This window comes from Mauremys reevesii, linkage group 16 (genome assembly GCF_016161935.1).
Source record: "Mauremys reevesii isolate NIE-2019 linkage group 16, ASM1616193v1, whole genome shotgun sequence".
NCBI classification, from domain to species: domain Eukaryota; kingdom Metazoa; phylum Chordata; order Testudines; family Geoemydidae; genus Mauremys; species Mauremys reevesii.
This window is the reverse complement of record NC_052638.1, coordinates 1,794,600-1,804,210: the sequence shown is the minus strand read 5'-3', so window position 1 is coordinate 1,804,210 and position 9,611 is coordinate 1,794,600. Positions and strand designations below refer to the sequence as shown.

General features: G+C 59.0%; 1 protein-coding gene across 1 annotated transcript; it reads right to left on the bottom strand.

Annotated features, from left to right (window-relative positions):
* Window positions 1-242: 242 nt before the first annotated feature.
* Window positions 243-5,709, bottom strand: LOC120384612 (chymotrypsinogen 2-like). The gene is made up of 7 exons (XM_039503577.1): window positions 5,652-5,709; window positions 5,095-5,198; window positions 4,131-4,210; window positions 2,813-2,891; window positions 2,321-2,501; window positions 1,707-1,840; window positions 243-414 (listed from the first exon to the last, which is right to left on the bottom strand). Exons 1-7 carry the CDS (start codon window positions 5,701-5,703, stop codon window positions 253-255), a joined length of 792 nt encoding a protein of 263 aa, XP_039359511.1. The 5' UTR covers window positions 5,704-5,709; the 3' UTR covers window positions 243-252.
* Between the last annotated feature and the right edge of the window lie 3,902 nt (window positions 5,710-9,611).

Below are 9,611 nucleotides of genomic sequence, written 5' to 3'. Positions count from 1 at the left end.
TGCGCTGCGCTGCGCTGGCATGACAGCCCTACCCTGGCCCGCGCAAGCCCGGCGTGACCCCTCTGCAGGTGCCCTCGGGGCACCCAGCCCGCAGCGTCCCGGAGAACCCCCAGGGACGAGAGCAGGCGAGGCCAGGGGGTCCCCACTGCCCCAGCTTTCTCCCCTCCCATGAGCCCAGGACAGGAGGACACGGGCACGGCCGGTCTCTGACGTTCCTTTATTGACGCCTCGCGCTGGGAACGTGGGGCTGAATTAATTGGCCGCGATGATCTGGTCGATCCAGGCCCTGAGCTTGGTGACGCGGGCATAAACGCCGGGCGTGGAGGGGGAGCAGGTGCTGCTTCCCCAGGAGACGATCCCCACCAGGGTCCAGGCGCCATCCTTCTGGCACACCAGGGGGCCGCCGGAGTCACCCTGCAAGGACAAGCAGCAGGTTGGGGGGGGGTCTCCTCCTAGGGGGGTGGAAAGCGAGGAGGACCTGCTCATCTACCAGCTGTTCCCCGAATGCAAACGAGTCTGCGCTTGTCTGGATGGGGCCCTACCAGGGGCGGCTCCAGGCCCCAGCACGCCAAGCGCCTGCTTGGGGTGGCGTGCCACGGGGGGCGCTCTGCCAGTCGCCGGGAGGGCGGCAGGCAGGGCTCCAGTGGACCTCCCGCAGGTATCCCTGCAGAGTGTCTGCTGGTCCTGCGGCTCCACCGAAGGCACGTCTGCGGGAGGCCCACCAGAGCCGCGGGACCGGCGACCAGCAGAGCACCCACCCACAGCGTGCCGCCGTGCTTGGGGCGGCGAAATGTCTAGAGCCGCCCCTGGGCCCTAGGTATCCACCGCGGGCCCCAGGGCTGGGGAGAGCGATGCGGAGCGGGGATCGCGGGCAGGGAAATGGGAGCCTAGAGGAAGGGAGGGAGAGATGCACAGATCCTTGGTTAGATCAAGGGGGGCTGCCTGGACGGCTGCAGGGATGGGGTGACAGGCAGGCAGGGAGGGAGGGATGGCGAGAGAGCGGAGGTGGCTGAGCAGTGGCTAGGAGTGATGTATGGCCAGTCTGCGCTTGTCTGGATGGGGCCCTACGTATCCACCGCGGGCCCCAGGGCTGGGGAGAGCGATGCGGAGCGGGGATCGCGGGCAAGAAAACAAGGGGTGTTGCGGGGAGACTGGTCATTTAAGAGGGAGGAGGCCCAGCCCCCTGTGACTGGTCAGCTGCCTCCCACGTGGGCTTAAGAAAAGCGATCTGGGAGGGGGCTGAGTCCCCATCAATGGAGTGTCCGAGAGGACAGCAGCAAACTGACAGCCAGTGAATAAGGGGCTGCCCGTCTCTGGCACGGAAGTTAGGCTGCCGCACCCTGGCCTGGGAGGCGTGAGAGACGAGCTGGCTGCTGGAAGGAGTCAGGGCTCTCGTCTGGAGGCGAGGCGCAGTCTGAACAGGGGGGTCCCTGCAGCTGGGCAGGGCGCTGGCTCAGTGGGCCTCACGGTGTGACACAGGGGTGCTGAAGGCCAATCTAAGGAGGCGATGAGGCCATGTGCTCTATCCCGGAGGGAGAGGCAGAGGGAGACCCCTTGGGGGTCTGGCACATTGCAAGGGTTCCCCCTAGAGACTGTTCTAAAGTGGGGGCCATAGCATGGATCCTGGGGATCTGTGCCAGCAGCTAGGAGCAATGTGTGGCCAGACAGGTGGGCACAGGGGGCCACGGTGCTGCAGAGCTGGGTACCATGCAGGAGGAGGCTCCAGCCGCGCCGGCGCAGATCATGACATCAGCAATCCTGAAGCCCCAGTAGGTCTTGCACTGCGTGTTGGTCAGCAGGGGCAGGGCTGCCTGCTGCAGCTGGTCTGGGGTGTTCTGGGCTGGAAAACAAAGGCAGGCAGGAGATGGCGTCAGCCAGGCAGCAAGGGGCAGCCCCCCGATCCCAGACACTGCAGCCCCTGGGCCTCGCCTGGCACTGGGACCTCAACAGGGAGGGAGGGGCCTGGAGAGCTCCCCCTGGGGCCCCTGTGCAGAGGAAGGGGCCCCTGCTGCACCTGCCCTCCCAGCTGTGTCCAGTCAGGTGGGACCTCTCGGGGGGCCTCCCAGTCAAATTCTCTGGGTTTGGCCTGGGGCAGGGAGAGAGGCAGGGCCTGGGACTCTAGTCGGAGGGGGCAGAGCTGGGGGTCCTGAGTAGGGGCCCCCTTTCCTAGTCCAGTATATGCCCGGGAGGGGCTGGTGCTGAGGTGAGGGGATGGGGCATAGTCAAATCAATCGGCTAAGCTGAGTTCTCCTCCACGCTCCAGGGCTCTGTCTCCCATGCAGCCAGAGCGGCACAGACACCTGCAGACCCTTGGGATTACCCTTGGGATCAGTCAGGCCCCAGCCTGTGGTCACGCAGGTCAGGCCTCCAGGGAAGTCGTCAGTGGCCTCGGGCAGGCACACGGGGGATATGCGGGCTGTCAGCTTGGCTGGGGAGGCCAGCTTCAGCAGGGTGATGTCGTTCTTCACGGTTAACATGCTGAAACTGGGGTTCTTGAAAACCTGCCACAGGAGATAGAGGAGCATGAGACCACGTCGAGCCCCTGTACGAGACCCCACCGAAATCTCATCCACCCCATAGCAGGACCCACATAGGTCACGTCCACCGCCCTTCAGCAGAACTCCCCGGAGACTGTGTCCACCCTCTGCAGGACCCTGAGGAGCTCTGCCCGTGAGACATGACACAGGCTGACCTGTGTGTGTACCGGGGGTTGAGGTGGGCATGAAGAGTCACTGGGGGACCAGTGTTTCAGGCTCATGGAGGGAGGACATGTGCAGCCCCTGAGGGGACCCCGTGCTGGCCAGCCCCCTACCTTGGCAATCTGCAGGACTTGCACATCCTCGGCCGGAGAGCCTTGGTCAAATTCCCCCAGAACCACACGGTGACTTGTGCTGCGGGGGGAAGAAAAAGAAGCCCCAAGTACAGGGAAAGGTGGGGCAGGCCTGTCTCCCTGCAGCACCTTCTGTCCCCTCTGCTGGGCACTGCCCAGGCCTGGCACGGGGGGTCTGTGCCCAGGAATTGTGGCAGGGCTGGTGGGAGCCCCTGGAGCTGGCTCAGGGTACTGCCAGCCAGGCAGGGGATTGCAGGGCTGAAAGAAGTGGCCAGGGATGTGTGCTCTGAGCAGAGCTTCCATCGTCAGGACACTGATGTCCAGGCCCCATCCCCAGCAGTATGTGCCTGGAGGGCTCAGTGCACATGGCACATCCATCCCCTCTGTGTCCCCTTGCCCACCCGTCCCACTCTAGTGCCTGGGCTTTCTAGGGGTGCCAGGCGTCTGGCTCTGGGGGATGTCCCCAGGTGAACACCCAGTCAAAAAGGGACCCTGGTGGCTCCGGTCTGCGCTGCTGACTGAGCGGTTAAAAGTCTGGTCAGTGGCGCAGCAGGAGTGAGGCAGGCTCCCTGACTGCCCTGGCACCGTGTGGCTCCCGGAAGTGGCAATATGTCCCTCGGGCCCTTGGCACAGGAGCGATCAGGGAAGCTCCGCGTGCTGCCCCTGCCGCCAGTGCTGGCTCTGCAGCTCCCATTGGCCAGGAATCACGGTCAGTGGGAGCTGCAGGGGCAGCACCTGCAGGTGTGCGCAGCATGCCTCAGTCTAGTCCAGCCGCTTGCGGGAGCAGCATGGAGCCGCTGCCAGGGCAAGCAGGAACCCTACCTTAGCCCCACTGCACCACCAACTGGGAGCTGCCTAATGTAAGTGCCACTGGGCCAGAGCCCAAACCCTGAACCTCCTCTTGCACCCCGAACCCCCTGCCCCAGGTCAGAACCCCATCCTGCACCCTAATTCCCTCCAGGACCCTATACCCCCACCTGCACCCCAGCCACCTGCCCTGAGCCCCCTCCAGGAGCCCACCCCCCCCACCTGCATCACAACCCCCTCCCCCAGCCTGGAGCCCCCTCCTGCACCTCAAGCTCCTCTTACCCAGCCCCACCCCAGAGCCTCCAGCCAGAGCCCTCACCCTTCCCGCACCCCAACCGCTTGTCCCAGCCCAGGGAAAGTGAGTTACGGTGGGGGAGAGCGAGTCGGGGGCGGCTGGAGTGAGAAGGGGCAGGGCCTCGGGGAAGGGGGGGGGTGTTCAGTTTTGTGCAACCCTAGGGCCTTGGGGCCCCACAGCTCCTGCCCCAGTTCCTACCTGACGCCGCAGTGAGCGGCAGTGACCACCCAGTTCTCGCTGATCAGGGAGCCGCCGCAGAAGTGGAAGCCGGTGTTGTCCTGTGGGGAGGGGGAGAGCAGGTGGTGACCGAGCCGGCCCATGACAGCCACGAGCCGGGGATCCCCCCACTTTGCCTGGCGGGGGCTGCTGGGAACCAGGGGAGGGGAATTGGGGCCAGAGCATCAAACTAAAAGGGAGCAGCTGGCTGAGACCCATCCCTGGGAAGCAGGTGCCCCGTCTGGGCATCCAGTGCCCTCTGCTCCATCTGCCAGGCCCTGCCGGGCACAGATTACAGCAGGGGCAGGCCTGTCCCATCCCACAGGGATCTCTGCTGAGCCCATGTGCTTGGAGGGGAGCCAGGGCCTGTGATGCCCAACAGGGGCTGAGAGCGGCAGGAGAGAAGTGGACTCCGGGCAGGGGAAGGATTCCCATCAGAGCCATGTGCTGGAGCTAAGGGCTCTGGGGGCAGGGCTGGGGGAAGGGTCCAGGCAGGTGCCTTTGGAGTGGTACAGAGGCCAGGTCAGTTCATCTCACTGTCTCAGGCAGCGCTGCCCGTTGGCAGATGCTGCCCTGGGGTAACAGGCCCCTGTCCCACAGCAGAGCAGGCACCAATCGGGGGCAGGGAGGCTGGGAATCCACCTACACACTGGAGCCAATCTGAGAAGCCAGGGGCAGCCCAGCCAGTGCTGCTGGGAAATGCACACAGAACATGGAGGCGGGTGCAGCAGGGAGCAGCTGGGGGGCCCAGATACCACGGTGATGGGCGTGTGCAGGACCTGTCAGATGAATCCCCAGTAGCACTGAGATGCTGCCTAGCTGCCCTGGGACACCATGAAATCTCCCCCACCCCAGGTTCTCTAAGGGCCAGGCCTTCCTGCCTTTCCCCCCAGCTTTGCTCCCCACGGGGGCCCCGGCCTGGCCAAAGGGGCTCCTGGGCTCTCACCTGTAGAGAGACCTGCCAGGGCCAGGATCCAGGAACCACCGTCTCACCGTTCACAATTCGAGCGTAGCCGCTGATGACAGGCTGGATGGCAGGGAGGCCACAGCCTGGGGGAGGGAATGAGAGGAGTTACCCACAGCTCCTGGGGTCCAGCAGGGAGGGAGCACAGCGCTAGGGCCCAGGCTGCTCTGTGGGGCACCGCAGCAGTGGGGCGGCAGCTTGGGGAGCAGTCAGTGGCTGGGGGCCTTCGCTACAGCCATGGGCATAAGCTGCCCACTCCAATTCACCTGGGGACATCCCCCAGAGCCAGGGCCAGGGCTGTACACTCGCCATGGGGGGCAGGACCGGCTGGGTGGGTGGCGAGCACCATTGAGCACAGCATGGTGTGGGCTGCATCCGTCTGTGCTATCAGCAGGGTCTCTCCAGCTGGGGGAGTAGAGCCAGGGCCAGGGCTGCTGTCACTGGCGTCTCCTCGGGAGCTCCCTGTGGCAGAGAGACCCTTCCCTGGCTCTGGGCCCTCCAGCCCCTGCTGCCAGTCGAAGGAGGCCAGTGGTACTTACCACGGGCAGCGCCCAGGAAGGCGAGGCAGGGCAGGAGCCAGAGGAAAGCCATTCTGCTTCTTACGTGGGTCCTGGAGACTGAGCGGGGCCAGCAGCCCTTTATATACCCCCGCCAGGAGGTGGCTGAGAAAGAGACAGGAGCCAATTTTCCACCCTGCTGTCCTTGGGGAGATAAGCTGGCAGCCCCAAGGGGCCGTGGGCAGAACTCCAGAGGGCAGGGCTTGGGACCGCAGCAGCTGCTCCCTGGAGTAGTGTGGGGAGCCACATGGGAGCCAGAGAGCCATTGGGCAGAGGCCTGGAGCTGGGAGCCCACGGGAGTCAGTGACCCTCTGCCCCTCCCCGCTCTGGGGTATTAGTTACGAGCAAATTGCTCTGTCCTACAGTTGGCACTGCCTAATCCTCCCAGCACCCTCCCGTAGCCCCCACCCCAGCCAGGTGGGCCACTGCAGAGCAGGGACTAGCCCCAGGGTCCTCTAGTCTAGTGTGCAGGGCCGGCTCCAGGCACCAGTGCAGCAAGCAGGTGCTTGGGGTGGCCAATGGAAAGGGGCGGCACGTCTGGCTCTTCAGCGGCGCGTCCCCCAGTCCCTCTCAGAGGGAAAGACCTGCCGCTCAATTGCTGCCAAAGAATGAAGCGGTGCAGACGTGCTGCCGATCTCGGGGTTTTTCTATATATATATATTCGCTGCTTGGGGTGGCCCTGCTAGTGTGTCTGTGATATAGCTGCATGGAGAACCCAGGAGTGCTGAGCCCCAGTCCTGCAGTCGGACCCGCCCAGTTCCATGCATATTGTCATGATGTGGTGGCAATAACAGCTCCATTTATACCCATTATTCCCTCTCTCCTTGTGCTGAGCGTGGTGTGGTTTCCTCCAGAGCGCCTTTGCTTTGTCACCCCCCACCCCCCGGACCGCCTCCCTTGCACTGGCTGGTTGCGCTGTCCCAGGGCAGGGGCTGGGATGCAGCCGAAGGCTTCCATCTGATAGCCCGTCTCAGGGTTTCTTTGCTCTGGGTCCCCCAGAGAACTGCTTTTTGTGTTGAGCTGCTGACCCTGGAGAGGGATTGCCCAGCCTAATCCTGCAGGAATGTGCACTTTGGGCTGGAGGATGGGCTTTGGGGTCACAGGGCTGCCACTGCCCGGAAAGCGGCTGCCTGCTGTGCCATCAGCTTGTGCCCTAGGCTAAGCAGAGCTGGTATCAGCAGGTGGTATGGTTAGCCTGATACCAGCCTAGCCTTGGCTTTAACCCCTTGGGAGTTTCTAGTGTCCATCAGATCTCTCCAGGCCACGTAGGGCTGAGCCCTTGGTGTGGCAGATGCCAACCTAGGAAGCGCTGAGACAGGCTCATTCCCCTACTGGGCACCGAAGGCAGCCCTGGTTTCCACAGCATGGGAGATTGCCAAGGGGTAGAGGAGAGGTCACCCCCGTGTGAGGAGAGGGCCCCGGGAAGGCTGTGTCGCTTCCAGAGGAGAAGAACTGGAGGGGATTTGGCTGAGTGGCTCAGAGTTGACAAAAAACAACAAGGAGTCCAGTAGCACCTTAAAGACTAACATTTATTTGGGCATAAGCTTTCATGGGTAAAAAACCCACTTCTTCAGATGCAGGGAGTGAAAATTACAGAAACAGGCATAAATACATATTGGCACATGAAGAGAAGGGCACCTTACAAATGGAGAACCAATGTTGAAGGCCAATTTAGTTAGGGTGGTTGTGGTACACTCCCAATAATTGATGAGGAGATATCAATACCAAGAGAGGGGAAATTGCTTTTGTAGTGAGCCAGCCGCTCCCAGTCCCTATTCAAGCCCAAATTGATGGTGTTAAGTTTGCAAATGAATTGTAGCTCATCAGTTTCTCTTTGAAGTCTGTTTTTGAAGTTGTTTTTGTTGAAGAATGGCTACTTTTAAATATGTTATTGAATGTCCAGGGAGATTAAAGTGTTCTCCCACTGGCTTTTGTATGTTACCATTCCTGATGTCTGATTTGTGTCCATTTATTCTTTTACCTAGAGACTGTCCAGTTTGGCCAATGTACATGGCAGAGGGGCATTGCTGGCACATGATGGCATATATCACATTAGTAGATGTGCAGGTGAATGAGCCTCTGATGGTGTGGCTGATGTGGTTGGGTTCTATGATGGTGTCGCTAGAGTAGATATGGGGACAGAGAAGGCAATGGGATTTGTTACAGGGATTGGTTCCTGGGTTAGTGTTTCTGTGGTGTGTTGTGTATTTGCTTCAGGTTGGGGGGCTGTCTGTAAGCGAGGATTGGCCTGCCTCCCAAGGCCTGTGAGAGTGAGGGATTGTTTTCCAGGATAGGTTGTAGATCGTTGATGATGTGCTGGAGAGGTTTTAACTGGGGGCTGTATGTGATGGCCAGTGGTGTTCTGTTATTTTCCTTGTTGGGCCTGTCCTGTAGTAGGTGACTTCTGAGTATCCATCTCACTTTGTCAATCTCTTTCCTTTCTTCCCCAGGTGGGTACTGTAGTTTTAAGAGTGGTTGAAAGAGATCTTCTAGGTGTTTGTCTCTGTCTGAGGGATTGGAGCAAATGCGGTTGTATCTTAGAGCTTGGCTGTAGACAATGGATTGTGTGATGTGTCCTGGATGGAAGCTGGAGGCATGTAGGTAAGTATAGCGGTCAGTAGGTTTCTGGTATAGGGTGCTGTTTATGTGACCATCACTTATTTGCACTGTAATGTCCAGGAAGTGGATCTCTTGTGTGGACTGGTCCAGGTTGAGGTTGATGGTGGGGTGGAAATTGTTGAAATCCAGGTGGAATTCTTCAAGGGCCTTCATCCCATGGGTCCATATGATGAAGACATCATCAGTGTTGCGTAAATAGAGGAGGGGCGCTAGGGGACGAGAGCTGAGGAAGTGTTTTTCTAAGTTAGCCATAAAAATGTTGGCATGCTGTTGGCCGCTGACTTGAAGGTATAAGTTGTCCCCAAATCTGAAATGGTTGTGGGTGAGGACATAGTCACAAAGCTCAGCCACCAAGTGTGCCGTGGCCTCATCAGGGATACTGTTCCTGACAGCTTGTAGTCCATCCTCATGTGGAATATTGGTGTAAAGAGCTTCTACATCTATGGTGTCCAGGATGGTGTTTTCAGGAAGATCTCCAATGCATTGTAGTTTCCTCAGGAAGTCAGTGGTGTCTCAAAGATAGCTAGGAGTACTGGTAGCGTAGGGTCTGAGGAAAGTCCAAATAGCCAGACAATCCTGCTGTCAGAGTGCCAGTGCCTGAGATGATGGGGCATCTAGGGTTTCGAGGTTTATGGATCTTGGGTAGCAGATAGAATACCCCTGGTAGGAGTTCTAGGGGTGTGTCTGTGCAGATTTGTTCATGTGCTATAGCAGGGAGTTTCTTGAGCAGACGGTGTAGTTTCTTTTGGTAACCCTCAGTGGGATTGGAGGATAGTGGCCTGTAGAATGTGGTGTTGGAGAGCTCACTACAAAAGCAATTTTCCCTCTCTTGGTATTGACACCTCCTCGTCAGTTATTGAGAGTTGTCGGAGAAAAACTCAGTTCTCGCTTTTTCTTTGGGTGCACTAAAATCAAATACTTTATTCTTTCTCTAGTAATTACAATAGAGGGAGAGAGAGCTGTAGGACACAGGGTCGCCCCAGTCCTGGACAGGTCTCTCAACTGTTAAACAATTACAGCAAGCATTTATACCTTTGTTACAGACAATAACAAGCAATAATACAGACAATAATGAGCAACAACTGCATTTTGTTTATACATAAGCCATCCTGCTATCTTATTTTTCTCACTTCTAGGAGACGCCAGTCTACATATTTGGTTATCAGTTGCAAGGTCGTAATAATTTCTTACACAGTTCTTTTCTGCTTGCCTCACACAATCCTCACTTCTACAAGTCTCACGTCATTAGGGTTACAGTGTGGCCTAACTCTTGCTAACTACTAGCCTGACTCTTGCTAACTGACTGACATGCATTAAGATCCC

Excerpts from the sequence above, each read along its gene's own strand:
- LOC120384612 (XM_039503577.1), bottom strand. The coding sequence starts at position 5,703 with ATGGCTTTCCTCTGGCTCCTGCCCTGCCTCGCCTTCCTGGGCGCTGCC. Across the intron at positions 5,199-5,651 it reads CTTCCTGGGCGCTGCCCGTG|GCTGTGGCCTCCCTGCCATC; the intron begins GTAAGTACCACT and ends TCCCTCCCCCAG. Across the intron at positions 2,892-4,130 it reads GCCGCTCACTGCGGCGTCAG|CACAAGTCACCGTGTGGTTC; the intron begins GTAGGAACTGGG and ends TTCCCCCCGCAG.